At 42.3% G+C, this 19269-nt stretch overlaps 1 protein-coding gene across 1 annotated transcript in view; it reads left to right on the top strand.

Annotated features, from left to right (window-relative positions):
* ENPEP (glutamyl aminopeptidase) overlaps positions 1 to 19269 on the top strand; it is a 61508-nt gene that overhangs the window by 12316 nt on the left and 29923 nt on the right. Inside the window, exons 4-9 of the mRNA XM_006268980.4 lie at positions 2013 to 2133; positions 6076 to 6230; positions 6842 to 6955; positions 10153 to 10287; positions 15548 to 15613; positions 18796 to 18861. Coding sequence (XP_006269042.1) covers positions 2013 to 2133; positions 6076 to 6230; positions 6842 to 6955; positions 10153 to 10287; positions 15548 to 15613; positions 18796 to 18861 — 657 coding nt within the window. The remainder of the gene's footprint in view (positions 1 to 2012; positions 2134 to 6075; positions 6231 to 6841; positions 6956 to 10152; positions 10288 to 15547; positions 15614 to 18795; positions 18862 to 19269) is intronic.

Raw genomic sequence — 19269 nt, 5'->3', positions numbered from 1 at the left:
GAAGCTGAAGTTTTAACTAGTATTTGACCTTTAAACCAAACCCCTCATTTTCCCTGACCTCGAATACTCAACTCACTGTGAAATACAAAGATTTTTCCAGAGTTGCACTTTTGTTCTTTCTCCTTCAAATTGTAGCACAAGCTTTGCAGTCTGGCTGATTTTAGCACAATTTCCTCTGAGGAATTTATAACTGTTTTAGAGGAAACATTGCCTAATGACTGGGAGTACAGATTTCTGGATTATCCTCCCAGCTCTGCCATTGATTTGTTATATAACCTTCTTTGGGCAAGTTGCTAAAACTATTCTTCCTTAATTTCCCGATTTGAAAATGGGATCAATATTTGCCTACATCAGAAAGGCCCATTATTCTGCAAATCTGGGTTTTACACCCCCCCCCCCCGCCATGTTTTGTCACATTTTTGTACAAAGCTTTAGTGAAATCAATATAGTTTTTGCCATTCCAGCCTCATTCCTGACCACTTTTTCCTGAGTGCTGCTTCTGAAGTAGGCCAACTCCTTTGCTAAAAGCCTAGCAGGCCATACAATGCTAGCTGCAGAGAAGCCATGCAAAATGGTCCTAAAGAGAGTGTCTCAGTAGGAAAACATAAGGAACTGGAAAGGGAGAAGAAATAAAAATGTGATTGCACAGTGTGCAGTCTTTGTCCCTTGGAATTTTTTTTTTTTTACTTATACCACTGCCACTGTAGATGCACCCTGACAATAAGTTGAAACCAGACCCCACTCAGTCAGCTTTGAATCTAAGCCCTTGACCACATCATCAGGGGTGTGGTTAAGACTCAATAGCCTATACATTGCCTAAGATAGGAGCAGAAGGAGACAATAAACAGAATGAGGATGGATTGGAAGTTTAGGAAGAGGCTGAAAAGATACATCTCTTATACCACATGCCGTTTTTTCCCCCAAAACCACAGGGAACAGGAATAGGGTTGTGCAAAACAGCACCATTTCATTTTGACTTCTGTTTTGCCTTTTCAAAGGGACAGTGTTTTGTTTCATTTCAAAGCACTGTTCTGTTTTGTTTTGTCAAAACTGTTTCAATGTTTCACCCATAGGCTATAATGGGGAATCATGAAAATGCCTAAAACCTTGTCATTTCTTGCCTGATTCAGATGAAAACTGCAGGGATGGTAGCCCCTTCTGAAGGCATGAAGCCTGCCAAGTTTCAAGGAGATAGGGGCAGATGTTTCTAGGAAACCGCACCGCAAAATGTTGAAAGGAAAACTTGTATAACTTGCTGGCAGTGGCAGCCTCCTGTCATCCTGCACACAGATCCAGGGGTCCGCACCCCCAGGAGTACTGCGGGGCTGTGCCAGACTCCTCCCAGGGGTGCAGACCCCTGGATCTGCATGCGGGATGATAGCAGGCTCCCGCTGCCAGCTGGGACTGGCATCGAAGCCAAGCAAGCCTGGCTTTGAAACTCGAAACGTTTCAAATGCCCTCATTTCGTTTCAAAGCCTTTTGTTTCATTTTGATTTTGCTGTTGTTTCAAGCTCAAAACAGCTTCAAAATGAAACACCTAGTGAAATTTCTCACAGCCCTAATGAGCAGGCTTGGCTCCATAGCTGCTGGTACTCAGTTACTTACCACAAGCAAAGATCTTTCTTCATTCTGCCTTTCAGGAACTGGACTGCCTCTGCATGGGCAGGTCCATTCCCAGACCAGCTAGAACAGCCATTGCATGTGCTGGATCCAGCATGGGTGGGTGTGGGGGCAGCTTCATGGGCCTGACCCAGCCTATGGGGCTGTCCATTTGCCATTCACATGGCCTGTGGACTGACCCTGCACCACTCATCTAGCCCAAAGGGCCAGATGAGTTGGATACTCCTCATTTAGTGAATGGTATTAATATCACAGCCAGTTATATGGAGAAGATTCACCATTGTGTGAAATGATATGTCAGTGCTTACTTTGATTTCTTCTGTTTGACTTGTTTTGATTTCCTCTGTTTAAAGGGAATGGCTTTCACTGCATCTCTCTGCTTTGTTTTACAGCTCAGGATTTATGCACAGCCACAGCAGATACACACAGCAGAATATGCAGCAAATGTTACAAAAATTGTATTTGACTTCTTTGAACGCTACTTTAACATGAATTATTCTCTTCCAAAATTAGGTGATTACTACCTCCTATGTTCTTCATTTTCTTAATCGCAGTTATGGTTTTGTTTCTGTTTTGAATCACTGTCATTTCATGGGGGTAGGGGAAGCAGGAAAAGAGAGGACTTAACATTCTATTTCTAATTTCTGAAGTTGTGCCAACATTTGTTGGCATCCGTATCATTCAAGTCACCCTAGTATGTCATGATGGCAGATACGGACTTAATTAAGATGTTCTCCTCCCTTAGTTCTGGCAGCTGAATTCAAACACTGGTGCTAGTGTAGCTATTTTTGTATCCAGTTGTAAATAAGAGAAAACATTGGTGACATCAGTAGAAAAAGCAATATGAGCTAAATAGAGCCAGATGCTCTATTGTGATAAACATGTTCCACTTCCATTGAAGCTTCTGGAGCAAATTCAGCAATGATGTAAGTGAAGATGCAAGTGACACAAAGAGTGTAAGTCAAGTTCTTTTTTTTAACTGGGAATTAAGTGGTGTGCACCTATTTCCATGATGGCTGAATTTGGTCTTCTGTCTAATTTTTAATTTTCTGCTGATGGGCTGAATGAAGACCCAGATCCAGACAAGCCTAGATACAGATCCAGATTTGGCTGCAACTCTCTCTAACGTACCAAAAGAAAACACTGGATCTAAGCATCCCTGAATCCGAGACATTTTGAAATCTGGATTTGATTTGTGCGGTCTCAAACAGTAATGCTGGAATACCATGAGTGCTGTGAAAGAGCCTTAGAGGTGACCCCTGCTATAAAGTAGTAGTTTACTAAGTTTCACGGACATAAAAGGATGAAAACTTCAAATAGAAAAAAAGTGAAGATAGCAAGAAGAAAAAGAAGCCTTTCTTTTTAAAAACAAAATAACATTATACACCCTAGTCATCCCATATAAAGTAATGGATATTTTAGTCTTTGATAGTTGCTTTAGATGCAGTCTTTAATATCAATTGGGTCACTATGAATTTCTACGTATCCTACAAATGGAACTAAAATTAGGAGATCTAGTTTTAGAACAATAGCTCTTTTACTTCCTTATAAACTAGTTCCAAATTGTCCTTTCTATAGTGGGGGGCACAAACTGGACACAGTACTCCATATGTGGACTCAGCAGTGCGGAATAAAGCAGAATAATTACTTTCCTCGATCTGCTGGTGATCCTGCTAATGCAACCCAGTATGTTGTTAGCCTTCTTAGCAACAAGGGCCCACTGCTGACTCATATCCATCTTAACATCCATCTTAACATCCCCCAAATCTTTTTCTGAAGAGCTGCTTCTTAGCCAGACAGTCCCCAGGCTGTAGCTGTGCATGGGATTCTTTTGTCCTAAGTGCAGGTCTTTTCACTTCTCCTTGTTGAACCTCATGGGATTTCTTTTGGCTCAATCCTCCAATTTGTTGAGGGCACTCTGAATCCTAGTCCTACCCTCCAGTGCATCTACTAAACCCCCACAGCTTGGTGTCATTCACGAACTTGCTGAGGATGCAATCTATCCCATCTTCCAGATTGTTAATTAAGATATTGAACAAAACTGGTCCCAGGATCGACCCCTGGGGTACTCCACTTGATACCAGCTGTCAACTAGACATTGAGCCATTGATTACTACCCTCTGAGCCCAACAATCCAGCCAGCTCTCTATACACCTTACAGCTCATTCATCCAAACCATACTTCCTCAGCTTGCTTGCAAGAGTGTTGTGGGAGATGGTATCAAAAGGCTTGCTAAAGTCATGGTATATTATGTCCACTGCTTTCCCTGCATCCACAGAGCCAGTCATCTCCTCACAGAAGGAAATCAGGTTCATTAGGCCTCATGTGCCCTTGATGAATCCATGCTGACTGTTCCTAATCACCTTTTTTTCCTTCAAGTACTTAGAAATGCATTCTTTGAAGACCTGCTCCATGATTTTTTCAGGGACTGAGGTGACGCTGACTGTTTTGTAGTTCCCTGGATCCTCCTTCTTCCCTTTTTTAAAGATGGGCACTAAAATCTGATGCACCTACAGATTTTAGATTATGCTCCACATAGTTGGGAACATATAGCTCAACTCTCCAGTTTGAAATGAACTTCTTTCTGTCATACTTTTATAATATTATCCTTTATTATTAAAGACTAGCTAGATCACAAATGAATCAGTGTTTTTGCCAAATGATTACTTATAAAAATAAAATTCAGACCACGTTAAACTTCCATTATTACTTCTGTTGGATCTGTAACTGGTTCTACGATGTGTTTCGTATACCTTGCTAGGTAGTCAGGTATGATGCAGAAATCAAGGTGGTTAGAATTACACAGAGCCTGGTTATTTCATCTTTCCAACAATGTTCTGAATTAGGCTTTTGGTCTACTTTTGACTCCATTTGTACTTTGCACTGACCCACATAGAAAGGCTGTGGTCATTACTCACAGGAAAAATACAAGTCCTGTTCAGTCCATAATTGTCATTGAACTTGTATTGATTACTGACAGGGAATAAGTGACCCTACAGATTGTATTGAGAAAAAGCAGATATTCATTTGCTGTGTGAGGGATTTACTTCAATTAACATGTCAATAAATATTTTTATACAAGTGTGACAAACAATGACATGCCTCATTATGCTACTGATAGGGAAGGCTATAAACCATTTGAATCTATCTCCTGAAACATTATGAATTACTGGAACCAAAGTAAATGATGCATCATATGTATACTTCCAGAAGCTTGCATAGCACCACATTTGAAGACAGATCCTTTTGCTGGTGAAATTTCATAGATTCATAGATTCATAGATGTTAGGGTCGGAAGGGACCTCAATAGATCATCGAGTCGGACCCCCTGCATAAGCAGGAAAGAGTGCTGGGTCTAGATGACCCCAGCTAGATACTCATCTAACCTCCTCTTGAAGACCCCCAGGGTAGGGGAGAGCACCACCTCCCTTGGGAGCCCATTCCAGACCTTGGCCACTCGAACTGTGAAGAAGTTCTTCCTAATGTCCAATCTAAATCTGCTCTCTGCTAGCTTGTGGCCATTGTTTCTTGTAACCCCTGGGGGCGCCTTGGTGAATAAATACTCACCAATTCCCTTCTGTGCCCCTGTGATGAACTTAAAGGCAGCCACAAGGTCGCCTCTCAACCTTCTCTTGCAGAGGCTGAAAAGGTCCAGTTTCTCTAGTCTCTCCTCGTAGGGCTTGGTCTGCAGGCCCTTGACCATACGAGTTGCCCTTCTCTGGACCCTCTCCAGGTTATCCGCATCCTTCTTGAAGTGTGGCGCCCAGAACTGCACGCAGTACTCCAACTGCGGTCTGACCAGCGCCCGATAGAGGGGAAGTATCACCTCCTTGGACCTATTCGTCATGCATCTGCTGATGCACGATAAAGTGCCATTGGCTTTTCTGATGGCTTCGTCACACTGCCGGCTCATGTTCATCTTGGAGTCCACTAGGCCTCCAAGATCCCTTTCCACCTCTGTGCCACCCAGCAGGTCATTCCCTAGGCTGTAGGTGTGCTGGACATTTTTCCTCCCTAGGTTCAGCACTTTGCATTTCTCCTTGTTGAACTGCATCCTGTTGTTTTCTGCCCACTTGTCCAACCTATCCAGATCTGCCTGCAGCTGTTCCCTGCCCTCCGGCGTGTCCACTTCTCCCCATAGCTTTGTGTCATCTGCATTAAAGTTTGTCATAGCTACATTAAAGTCAAATGACATTATGACAGTTTATATCAGTTGAGGATCTGCCTTGTGGTAACTGCATCCTAAAAAACAGGAACAGATCCTAATGTTCATTTTTTGATTGTAGTGTAATGTGAAAAACCCCCAAATGGTTGGCCATAAAGTAAGCTAACAAATTATTGTGCTGTGAGTGAACAGACACACATCATCATATTAAAACAAAACGAAGTATATATTTAAATTTAAAAAATCTTAAATGTCACAACACTCAGTCAGTTTGGTTTCTTTCAATGCAGATAAGATTGCGATTCCAGATTTTGGTACTGGTGCTATGGAGAACTGGGGTCTGATCACATACAGAGAAACAAACCTACTTTATGATGCTAAAGAATCTGCCTCTTCTAACAAACAGAGAGTAGCAGCTGTGATTGCCCATGAGCTGGTTCACCAGGTAAGCCTTATAATAAGTTGAATTTTTAAAGCACTGAAAATGAACTGTGGCAATACTTTATTTGTGGAAATAATCAACCATGAATCTTGTTTCCAGTTCTTCTAAGCAGACATGCACTTCACTTGAAAAGTAAGTGCACAAAGGCAATTCTATATTAGAGCTCCACAGTACTGGAATTATTGCAAGCATATTTTTCTAAGGAAATAAGATATTTACATCTAGAATGTTTGTCAGCCTCTGAAAATCTGCCTGCTACGCACGTGCACTTTCATTTCCGTATGCAGATGTTTGTTTTGAGCATGCAGATAGATGCAACTGTAAACAGTGGAGGCTGCCTGAAACTTTAACCTTTGTAAAGGTAAATGGGCAAATAAATCAAGAGGAGAAAACCATAAACACAAATTAGTTGGCTGAAAATATGAATCAATAGCAATTACCTCTGTGTTGAAATCAGCTATGGTCTGATAGTCTCTTTATAAACTGAGATTTATGACAATTGCAATCCTGTAACAAGTAAGTAAGTGAAAGTACTTGGAGAAGAGTTGCAAAACTCTAATATAGACTTATCACTAATATATATATGTTGCATTTTTTAACACTTACAATTATAGTGGTTTGGGAATATTGTGACCATGGACTGGTGGGATGACTTATGGCTAAATGAAGGATTTGCCAGTTTCTTCGAGTTCCTGGGAGTAAATGCTGCGGAAGCTGACTGGGAAATGGTAATAATTCTTTTCCTATTATTACTTTGTTATTTTTTAATGGAGTTAAATAAGTCTGATGAAAATAAGGGGTCACAGTGAATATATGCATGCCTATAGATATATAGGCATATATAAAAAAGAGGACTCAATAAACTGATCATAGAAAAATAGGATTGGAAGGGACCTCAGGAGGTCATTTAGTTCAACCCCTGCTCAAAGCAGAACCATTCCCAACTAGATCATCCCAGCCCAGGCTGGGCCTTAAAAGCCTTCAAGAATGGAGATTCCATGAGTATCCCATTGACTGACACAGGTTGGAATCTGTAAGGACTACTCAGTTTAGAAACTTTCATTTCAACTAGATGTTGGCCTGAAACTGGTCGATAAGTAACATTTTTGCTTACTGGAGAGAGTACTATTTAAGAGCGAGTAAAATAGTGTAAGAGTAAAATATTATTCACACTCAAGAATGAATAAGTGGATTCTGCACCTGGACATGGCATTTCTACAAGGCTGTGGTAACCCTGCTCCTAAAAGATGAAGATTCTTCTTTGAATCATTCAATACTGCAGAAGTGTCATTTTTTGTGGCTGCAGAGCCACAGCCCAACCTCGAATCTCAACTCTTCTGAATTCTGATGGATTCGAAACGGGACTATTATTGTTCACATTCAGCTCCAAACCCACTACCGCACACTTTTAGTTCCCTATGTAAAGGGGAGTCAGTTTTTCAATTCTAGCTGCTACCAGTGTTTCCAGCACCATGTCATACAACCCTGCTAACAGCAGCAATAATCATGATGATGTCTAAAACAGTGAAGACAGTGGTTAGGTTGTTTTATGAGAGCTTCCAGCAGTGCTAGCTAAATTACTCAGTTCCATTTCATGACTAAAAGAAAAAAAGAGAGGCTCTCTTTACAAGTGCTTTAGATGCAGAAGAATGATAGCCATGTACAAACGAAGCAACTATTGTCCCTCAGAATCAGAAAAGGTAGTTCAGAGAATTTTGGTGTTTATATTTTGCCATCAAATATCCAAAAATTAATAAGGCTCTAGTCCATTCTTAATATTATACATTCATTTTGACATGGGAAGCTGTAGCATATTAGACTGCTAATATATTAGGTCCCTTATACCAAAATAGCAGCCATTGGCACATTTATTTTAGCAGTGTTCAGAGCAAATCTGATGCTTCCAAGTAAAGGCAAGACCCCCGGTGCATAATTTCATTTGTGTAGTGCAGTGCTGCATATAAAGGGTAAAATCCTTCCTGGATCAGTCCTTCTACATCCTGCAGTGCAAGATTTAGTTACTCTTATTTTAGCCTATATAAGTACAAGTGTTATAAATCATAAAATTACGCTCTTTTTTAAAACCAAGGCATCGTATTCAACTAAGGCAGCGGTCCCCAATCCACAGCTTACAGAAAGTATGCTGAGCATTAGACCCTGCGATGTTGTTCATACTCAGAAGAAAATTTGCTTTCGAAAAATACATGTTATTTTAGGCTGACAGGTAGAGCAAAGTATGCTATTGGGTAGAACATGTTGCTTGCTCTGGATTGTTGCTATGGGTCAAAGGTTGGGGACCTGTGAAATAAGACACAGGGATCCAGGTTTTCCATTCATCATGGAGAAGCGTGGATTTTTCCCTTTTAAAGAGAAAAACAAGGGGAATTACAGGTTTCCCTTCGTGGGCTGGCAGACTTCTGTGGGGGGAGTGCGAGGATGGCAATCAGGCAGGGGTGCCATATGCATGTGCACCCGCATACAGGTACATGGCAGCCAAGCAGTGTGGAAAGTAGCTCCTACAGCTCCCTGTAGGTAAGTCTATGGGGTTGGGGGGCAGATTGAGACACCCACAGTAAGGGAAGAAGTAGGGCAGGGCTGGGGCTCTGCCCAGCTGGGGTGGTATGTGGGGCCTGGGCCTAAGATGGGAATGCAAGGCTGCAGGGTCTGGCCAGGGAGCAGGACCGAGCCAAGTATGTCTCGTCTAAGTGGCTGGTGGGGGCTGGCTCCCAGCCACTGCATGCACTCCTGGGGAGGGAGGCTTGGGAGAACACATGCCCCCCCAGATTTATACATAGGGTGGGGGCAGATACAGGCTGCCTGCTGCAGCCTTGGGACTCCCCACCCTGCTGTCCTCCCCTCTGGGCCTATGCAGCAGGATGGAGTGGGCAGACTTGTTGCCACTGCCAGAAACCTGACATTGGCTGCACTGCCATGGCAAGCTGTCCCCTGCCTGCCCAGCAGCTGTGGGGGTGGGGATGTGGAGGGCTGGGGGGCAGAGGGTTGCAGGTTAGGAGTGAGGGGCACCAACAGGGCCAGGGGTCTGTGGCTTGGGAATGAAGGGCAATGGCAGGGCACTGGTATAATCAGGGCTGCTCAACACCACAAAGCAGGAAGGGGGAAAACTGCAGCTAGACCCGTGTCCTGGTGAATGAAGAGTGCAGGGGAAGCTCTGATTTTCTGATAAAGGACCCAAAATAAAACACCAAAATATATAGGGATTTAGAATTTATTATAATAACTGAGGCATTGGTAAGCTTCCAAAATGCTCTAAAATTGTAAATATATTACTAAAATATTGTGTTTAACTGATACACACACACACGGCATTTCATTTTAATCACAGAAAAATGCGGATTTTAGGTTTTTATCTGAGAATTTGCGATTTTTAAACAAAGACGACCAGGATCCCTGATTACCACAGTGAGTTGTTGTAATGGAAAGTGATACAAATATGTACTCCTTTTGTTCTGTTAACCAAGAATTACTATAGACTATGTGTTACAACAGCTTCAAAAAATATCACAAACCATTAAAAACTACTTATTTTTCTAGCTGCCTACTTCCAATTTCATAAATAAAGCCCTCAACACATCTTACCCATTGTCCTAATGCTGCAATTGAGTCTCCTTTTCAGTGCCCACCCTATCCCCCCTCCCCCTTCCCCATTTCATTATAACACGCATGGAAGAACAGGGGTTTGTAAGAGGCAATTTATCTCAGCGAAGGAGAAAATGTCCTACTCTAGAAGTATTGTGCACACGTAAATATACCTTTTGCTTTTGAAGGTGAAATTTCATTTTGTACCTCCATATCCAAAAGGTGAGACTGACACTCAACTTAAAGTCATCCATCAGAATTAGACTCAAAATTGCATCTTGTGCTTGATTATACTTTATTTTTATTTGCATGCTTTCTTTCTTTTCAGCTTGACCAGGTTTTAATAGATGATGTACTGCCTGTGATGAAGGAGGACTCTTTGACAACTTCCCATCCTATTGTGGTCAATGTTTCATCTCCAGCTGAAATAACATCTGTATTTGATGGAATATCATACAGCAAGGTAGGAAATGCTTCACAGCATATTCTTGACTATAAAGAAAGGTGGGTTTTATAGGAGGAGACAAAATACAATTAAGTTCATAAATAATCAAGCAGTGTCTGCACTTGCCTCTCTCTAAAATCTTTTCTGCCATTGCCAAAACTGTTTCAAGTGGCAGTAAATGTAAGCAATAGTGTAGTAGGGTTCCCAGCAGATGTATGCTTTCCATGCAGCATGTCCAGAAAAGTGGTGGTTAAACTCCTGGTGGCTTCTGAAACAAGATCCATGCTAAAGCACCCTGTCAATGGGAGAAACTCTTGCTTTCTGACTCTCACAAGAGCCTGTTGGAACCAGTTGTGTTGTACAGAGGCTCACGTTCCAAAATACCGAGCAGTTACAAGTCAGGGTATACCACTGTTGTGACTGCGGCTCATGTACACTTACCCAAGCTAAGTAATTTAGACCCAGCAGCATGAAGCTCAATGCAGGCTGAAAAAAAATCTTACCCCAGATGTTTGGTACTTCCTTGTGTAGCTACATTGTTAGCCGGACTCAAGGTAGTTAGTTTAAAGCTAAGGCAGCTGTATATGAGCTGCAGTCACAGCAGTAACTGTGCTATAAATGTTCCATTCAAGGAGGATGAAGTAGACTTCTGTCCTACTCTTCAGCTCTGAAGGCTCCTAGCACTACTGAAACAGTACACATATACAAATATAAGGTACAAATGTTTTTATGTGAGGCCATTTCCTTCAGGAGGAGTGCATGCAAGGGGAAGCCAAGGATCTGGGCTGGTATCCATTAGGGCTGTGTGAAGCTTTGGTCCCTGATTAAGTGAAGATTTGGCCCAATTCGGAGGCCGAATCTCCATCCAAATCAATTTAGGAGACCCTTTAATCTCTCTGAATCGAATCAGAACCCTTCAAATCAATTTCACAGATATTTGAAGATTCAGACATAGAAGCAACTTCAAATGTTTTTTCTAGGTACCAGGTGGCTCATCAGTGCTGTGATGCTGGGGCACATGGAGTGTCCCACAGGAGTCTGGGGGGGGTGGTCCCTAGCGTGCTTGGCAGCAGACCCTGAAGTGGACCAGAAGCACTTCTGGTCTACTTCTGGGTTCCTTGCTGAACACATGGGGGACCCACCGCACTCCTGTGGGATGCTCCATCCACCCCAGCATTGCAGCATTCATGAGCCACGCCTGTTACCTCGAGGTATGTAGAAGAAACATTTAAAGCTGCGTCTATGGCCGAATTGCTGATTCTCTGAATCAGCATTGAATCTTTGGATTCGTCCGAAATGAATCACTGTCCCCCATTTGGGCTGAATCTGAATCGAATATAGCCCATTTTGCACACCCCTAGTATCCATTACTGCAAAATATTCTGCCATTTACTTTTTTAAAATCTACTCAATATTTGTCTTAATGACATAACATTTTTCATCTCTTTCCTTGTTTGATGCTGTTGCTGAGGTTTCCAAATAGTTGTTCAAACACTTGGTCCAAACCTGTGTAGAAGAGCCTTTCCTTACAGAATCCAGACCCTCCCAAATAGTACTTGCTTTAGAAAGCCTGACTTCACAGAAAATATTAGTATGCTTAAAATTTCTTGGCCACATCCACAGAAGCATGGACGTTTGGTTCCCTGGGGACAACTAGCAGCAGGACACCTTGTGCTGCGGCTATTGTCCCTGGGAATGCCTGTGCCACGTGCCCTCTGGTGCATGGCAAGTTACCCCAGGTGGGGTAGGGAAGGCTGGGGCCAGCACTGGGTTGGCTCCAGCAGTCTTACCTGGGGTCCTGGGGGCCTCCTGGAGCTGCAGCAGTGGTGATTCTGCCGCTCAGAGCGTGGCCAGCAGCTGGAGTGTGGCTCTGGTTTTGAGTGGTGCGTGTTGCACCCATATGCACCACTCCACTTTTTTTTGTGCTGGTTTTTTTTAACTCTGGATATCCAGGCACCAAAAAGACACCCACACCGCTTCCTTGCAGTGCAGAGAACACCTGAATGTGTAGTATGTGGTACCACAGACGTGTCTGTAGAGCCACATACTGCATGGCCGTGCTCATCTGGACGCGGCCCCCGAGTTCAGTTCCTTAGCCGATAGGCCATGGATGGTATATATAGAGCCTTCCTTGAGAATCCGCCATCCAGAAATTCTAATGTAGCATCTGCTATTCATAGAATCATAAAAAATTGGGGTTGGAAGGGGCCCCAGGAGGTCATCTAGGTTATCCAGCTCCCTACTCAAAGCAGGACTATCCCTAACTAGATCATCTCAGCCAAGGTTTTTTGTAGCCAGGTCTTAAAGATCTCCAAGGATGGAGGTTCCTCTACTTCTCTGGGTAACCTGTTTCAGTGTTTTACTACCTTTCTAGTGAGAGTTTTTTTCTGTTAATACATCCTGTTCCTTCTCTGTATGCCATTGATTTTGGCTGTACCTTTGGCTAGATCTGGAACAAAATCTTCTAGCGTGCTAGGCATCTCTTTTTACTCTCCAGGAGCACAGTACCGGCCAGATGCACCTCTGCATTGGCCTCTTCTTTTACAGTTCCCTCCCTTTTTAATTTTTAGCCCTAACACACAGCAATATAATCAGAATATATTATATTATAAATATTTAGTCCATCCATACCCACCATAATACCTAAATTTGGTTGCAGTGAAGATCTTAATCAAATCAATGAAAGCCAAGACAATTAGAGTGTTCAGAACCAAAGTCTGATTTAAGTTTCATTACCACAACTAGCGAGAGAGATGCTCCCATTTTCTACAACTTAAGATGCTCAGATGCTTCTATTATATGTAAGAAACTGGATGGAAAAGTCCTTTAACTCACCCCTTTATATGAGGATAGTTGCTAAACAAATTGAATAGTTTACAATACAATACAGCTTATCCCTACTTTGTGGAACTAACTTCAGTTATTGTAAGCATTTGATAATAAGTTAAGTTTGCTGCTTTTATGTCATTTAAAAATAATTATTATAATAACCCCCTTATAAAAGGGTCTTGAAATTTGAAAATTAAAGAATAATTTTCTAATATGAATGACAGTCAAGTACATGAATGTTTGTGTAGTCTTAAAGAGGCAGTTAATTTTCTAACAGTGTATGGAGTCATTACAAAAGATTCTGTAAAACATACTCAAAAGATGATCTAATTGGTAGGTTAGAGTCCAGTGATACTATACAGCTGGTATAAGTGACTAAGCAGCTAAATTTGGTTTAAGAGTTGGATTTAAGAGAATAGTATAATCCAGATCTCTCAGATCTAATCATTTAATTAAAGTCTCCAAATCTGGCACATTGTCGCTTCAGATGACAACTGAAGATGACAACTTTTCCATCATCATTTGACCTCCAATATTAGGTTTTTAGTAGAAACATTTTTGAGCTCTGTTTGAAAAGCATTTACATGGTTTTAAAATGGTGTGGAATGAAAAAATGTGAGCCCTGCTTGAAGTCTGCTCTTGCAAGGATCAACATTTGTTTTGGAAGGCTAAGCAACAGACTGTCCAAATTTTCTGATGCACAATCCTGTCAGGTGTCCAGCCATTCTTCTAGCATGCTAGCTAGTCAGCTGGTGTAAAAATCAGAAGAACCCCATCAACCTCAGCTGATTAATGCCAATTTATCCTGACTAAGTGTCTGGACCAGATAGTCTAAAAGATAAGAAAGTTATGAAACCAACTGGGCCTGTGTTTTTGTACCTCATTGTTTTTCAGTCAGTAGGTCACGATCCCCTGGAGAAGATATGGAAGATGACTAGAGGGGTCATGAGGCATTGCTTTAGGTCATATTGCATGTTTTTCAAAGAAAATCATCCACCCTGCACATACTTGCCCTTCAGGATCTTGTATTCTCTGTTATCATGTTTAAACACACCCATAGATAACATTCGCTTTGGTACGTTTTTACTCTGACTTTCAACAGTAAATGGGAGAACGTTGCAAGAGCTGACTTCAGATAAATGGCTGGTAGTAAGGAAAGATTGAGAAACACTATAAAAAGTGGCTTTTTAATTGGTATAGTTATTATCTCCCACATGTGATGTCCTCTTCATAGAGATAATCGTGTCCTGAACTTTAGGAAATCATTTCTCAATGTATTTTATAACAAGGAGTTAAACCTCTTATGATGGAAGGCACCATCTGTCTGCAAGATAGAGAACTACAGCAGTTACTTGGAAAAGAGAGTCTACTCAAACCCTGTTAGCAACCACTCAAAAGGAATAAGACAGCCGGGCATCTGCCACACATAGGGGCAGTGGCAACTTCTAGCTGCCACTGTGAGACTGGTACAATTGCGTGGCTGTGGTGGCAGCTTGGCCAGCACCCAGGGAGGCTTCTCTGCTTGCCCCTGGTTATGCTATTGAACCACTACATACCGATTCTGAGCAGGCCAAGATGTCCCCTTAGTTACATTATCTTTACTGGATTTTTTCTTGGCACTGCAATAAACACCTGGTTTCATGGAAGAATGACAGTGCTTTTAAACAGTTTGAAACATTATCCCCAGTGGCGATGTGTAGGGGATGCACGGGGGTGCATATGCACTCCATGAGAGTGCTGGTGCACCCCCTCACAGACAGCATTCCCCACTTAGGTGATGGCAGAGGGAACAGGTGAGAGCACTGGTGCCCCCCTTGAGAGTGCCAGCTGGGGAGTGGGGGCACCAAGAGAAGTCCTCCCCCTGCCCCTGGCTCTTCCAGGCGTGCTGCTGGCTCTTCTGGGTCGGTTGGCATGATTGGCCATGAGGGGACCCCCCCCCCCCGGCCCCAATCGGCACGATCAACTGTGGGGGACCCCCCTCCCGGTCACTGACTGGCTCCTGGGGAGTCAAGTGCCCTCCCCCCGCCCTCGAATCAGGAGGCACCAGTCGCCCATGATTATCCTTTTATTTCTCCTCCAAAATATTAAATAATTATTTACTAACAATAAAACTGCCGTACTTGGGTTTCAGGGGTGTTGATTTTCCTTTCCCTCATTTTTGTGTCTCTTCAATTCTTTTCCACATGTCTATTGTTTCCTTGTTCCTTTTTCATTTCTCCTTTCACATCCTTGTAGCCTTCCCCCGCAAAGGTCTTTATTTCGCATTCTCTTTCTCTGTAAAGGTCTTTATTTCGCATTCTCTTTCCTTCTTTCGAGTAAGTGTAATTCATTGAGGCTAAAGTTGTTCTCCCTTTGGAGCCAGACATTTAAACAGAAGGCAGGGTAATAGAAATCTGGGTTAAAAGTGGTTTGGAATGAGAAAATTAATTTTTTTTCTCTTTGTTTTCAGGGTGCATCAATTCTCAGAATGCTTCAAGACTGGATTACTCCAGAAAATTTCCAAAAAGGATGTCAGGTAGGTATTGCTGTAAAACAAGCTAAAAAATCTTAAAATCTCAATCAGAAAGTCAAAGGGCCACCAGAGCCATTTAGTCTGCCACACAAGCACAGTTAAGGCATGCTAACCAAGAGCACACAAGAGTGTGATTCAGCTAGCATCCCCATAGCTGCCTTAGACTCCTCAATCTGAATGACCATATGCCCATTTACAGCTGGGTCAAGTGGGGCCAGTCTTCAGCATGAGTCTGGAGTGACAGTCCAATTCATGCCTCTAGTTATAGCAAGATATGTTACCTTCCCTGTCACCATGTCCTATGCATGCTTAAAGATAAAGTCCTTGTTTAGCAAGATGAATGCAACTTAGATGTTGGTGTTCTCATCAGAATTTTAAATAAAGGTTTCTGTTCCAAGTCATATGTTCCCAATTACCTTTCTATGCTAACTATTCCAGTTGATCTAAAATTTCCTTTATTGCAGGGCATCTATACACATAGATAACCACATAGCACCTGAGAATGTCAAGAGATTGTACCGGTGTGGGGCAGTGTACCCCAGCTTTGATAATGATACATTTGCAAGTGGCATAGATGGCCAACTTAAGCGAAAACTCACATTTGCAGCAAGGTAGAATGTGAACTGCAGAACTTGTGTGTGAATGACTGCATGTACTAAAACCCAGGTCACTCATATCTGCATGGTTCACAACCTGCTTAAAATTCAGAGCAGGTTGCCAAATTAAGGGCCAGCTGCTTAGCTGTTTGTGATGGCTTTTACTTCAAAGGTTGCTGCTGCTTCCATCAGCCAGAGCTCATTGGGGTCTTGCTCAACTGATTGGAAAAGCACTGCCCTCTGAAATAAAAGCTACAGCAAACAGCTGGTGCTCAGTGGTCCTGTGCAACTGTTTGCTGTGGCTCTCTAACCTTGATTACTTGACAAACACTCATCCCTCACAGGGGGGCTAGGAACCTAACCCTGTGGGACATCCAGATTCAACTAGACCCACTTGCATGTGGGTCAACTGGGAAAAGCCCTCAGTCCAAAGCTGGGGTGGAGTTCAAACTGATGCCTCTGGAGCAACAGCAAGGCATGTTAACTGCTGTTGCTGTAACTCATGAGTATTAATGGGGGAAAATAAAAGTTTTTTTATGTGTATTTAATGTCAGTCACTGAGGAGCCTGGACCCATGCCAGTTGACTGTACCTTCGCTCTACCTTGTTCTCTTATATCAGTAAGAATTAGAACCCAATGACCGCTAAAGGACATTCCTCCATCCTCCTAATGACAAGTATCCAACCCTCTCCACTATGCCAGGCAGCTTACAGAAATTGGGTAGAGGTCCTTACAGACCTTAATGCATCTCCAAGACCTAAAGCTGGCCCTGAGGTCAATACAGAAAGTCTTTTTTCAGGGCAGTTGAGGAAGACAGGATGAAAAAAATATATATTTGTGTGCGTGTCTGTTAATTGAGATGCTGGCATTTTTGGAGAGATCTCCCACTGTTAGAAGTAATGTTCAAAGAGGTTCTTGAGAGCATGGTGGTTGCTGCTACCCAGCTAAACTAGATATGACTAGGATAAGAAGAGGTTCGGAGAGTATCACCAGGTGAGCCTGATGCTTATAGACAAGCCAAGGCAGAACAGTTTGGGCAGAACAGGGCATGGACAGTTCTACAGGATGTCAAGTTACCCAGCATACTATAGCCACAAATTCCCATTTAGCCACATCCTTGTTTCAAACACACACAGTAGTAGCTAAGGTCCACATTAAAACAAACAGCACCATCTACTGACCAGCTATACCAACACCAAGTTAACATCTATAGGCAGAGAATTAGTATTGATCAGGACAGGATAGAAAAGGAAATGCCCTATCTGATACATCCGAATAACATTTATTTAATGAATAACATTTAACTGGGGTGGTAGAGGGTGAGGACAGCAATTTTTAACATTCGGGATTGAAGCAAGACAGTAAGTGATTAGCTTATCACTAGTGTTTCCTTTTTAAGGCTGGTTTTGATCATTGCACAGAGCTGTCTCATTATAACAGTTGTATTTTAGGGTGCCTTGCTAAAAGTGGAAATCACTTTCTCCTTCTGTGACCTATTTAATAAGGCATAAATTTGCCACACAAGTTCATTGTTTCTACTCAAGTAAACTATACTGAATGAGTCTACGGCTCTCTCCAAGTATTAAAGCACCATGCATTAGTGTATCACATGGGAAAATGCTTACGCCCAAAGTTAGTGGATATAAGCCTATGTTTGGAAAGTACTAGATACACATTAATCCAATAAAGTTCTATTTGCCTTCCTGCAGTGACACTGAGCTGGAGTGCAAGGAAACTTAAATCACCTGCTCCCCAATATTTCTCATCAGTGAGCAGCTTTTGGCTGATTTTCCTTTTCTCTTTTATCAAGACTCATACTTTAATAAAACAGTTGATAAAAAGAGTGGATCTGAGTTTAGCTACTTAAAGAAATGCTAAAAGGCTAGCTCTTTTAAGGGGTAAAAAAAGGATTAACCAGAGCTGTCACAGTACAACCAGGTGTCTAGGCCAGCTGCCATGCACAGGGGCAGAAGCAACTTCCATCTGTCACCACACCACTGGTGTGATCATGTGGCTGCAGTGGTAGCCATTTCTTCCCTTCCCCCCCGCCCTGCTCCCCACATATCCAAGTTGGTGCCCAGGTGACTGCCCTCATCACCCCATGCTAGTTACACCACTCATATGAACCATGCTTCATCCTGGCTGACTATAGGATTTTTTTTTAAACCTTCATGCCCACTAGTTTTCACCAGCAAATGCTGCCTGCAAGTTCTAAAGCCTGGCCTTTTAGACACTCATAATGCAGCATGTAAGCATTTCTTACCAATGCTTTTGTCATGCCGAAAGCCAAAGGAGAAGGAGCAGTTTTCTTTACCCTGTATTTGTAGAATGAAGGATGGGGGTACTTCTGGGATCAATTTTTCAGAAAGCCTCACCTTGCATTCAGCAACTGTTTCTATTCATCATCTTCTTGGCAGAAAGAAGTGAAATGCACAGATGTCTTAAAGCCCTTGCTGGATAGGAACAATACTAGTCTTATGATATTCTGCATATCAGCACAACATATTACAGTAAAATGTGCACGTTGTGATGAAAGTCGAGGAATAAATACTTGGTAATATTTTAACATTCTCTTCTACTTTTTTCTAGGAGTATCTAAAGGCATACCATTTCAAGAATGCAAAGACAGATGATTTCTGGGAATCCCTGGCAAGGGTATGTTCTGAAATAATTCAAATTTACACACTCAGGCTACAGAGCAGTTTTCCAAACAACAATATTTAATATATTGGGTACTACGGTATCCTATTAGTAACCCAAATGTACTGAGAGTCATGTCTGCACATTTCTCTACTAGATAAATTTTTCTTTTTTGCACAGGTGAATTAGTTTGAAGGTGTATAGAACATGGAGCAAGCAAGTGGGGCTTGATTAGTAGGAGCAATCCACTGTCCACGTACAGAAGAAATGTTATCCCTCCCTATCCAATCTCCTGCTGTGCATCATAGCAGACACTCATTCCCATTCTTATAACCCAGTTGTATCCATAAGAGGGTTTCTGTGGCCCCTGCTACATATTTCTATATATGTGCGTGCATTGGCAACACGTAGGGGGCGCACACA

This window comes from Alligator mississippiensis, chromosome 2 (assembly GCF_030867095.1).
Source record: "Alligator mississippiensis isolate rAllMis1 chromosome 2, rAllMis1, whole genome shotgun sequence".
Classification (NCBI taxonomy): Eukaryota; Metazoa; Chordata; order Crocodylia; family Alligatoridae; genus Alligator; species Alligator mississippiensis.
Note: the sequence above shows the minus strand (reverse complement) of the source record. Positions and strands in the feature narration are given on the sequence as shown.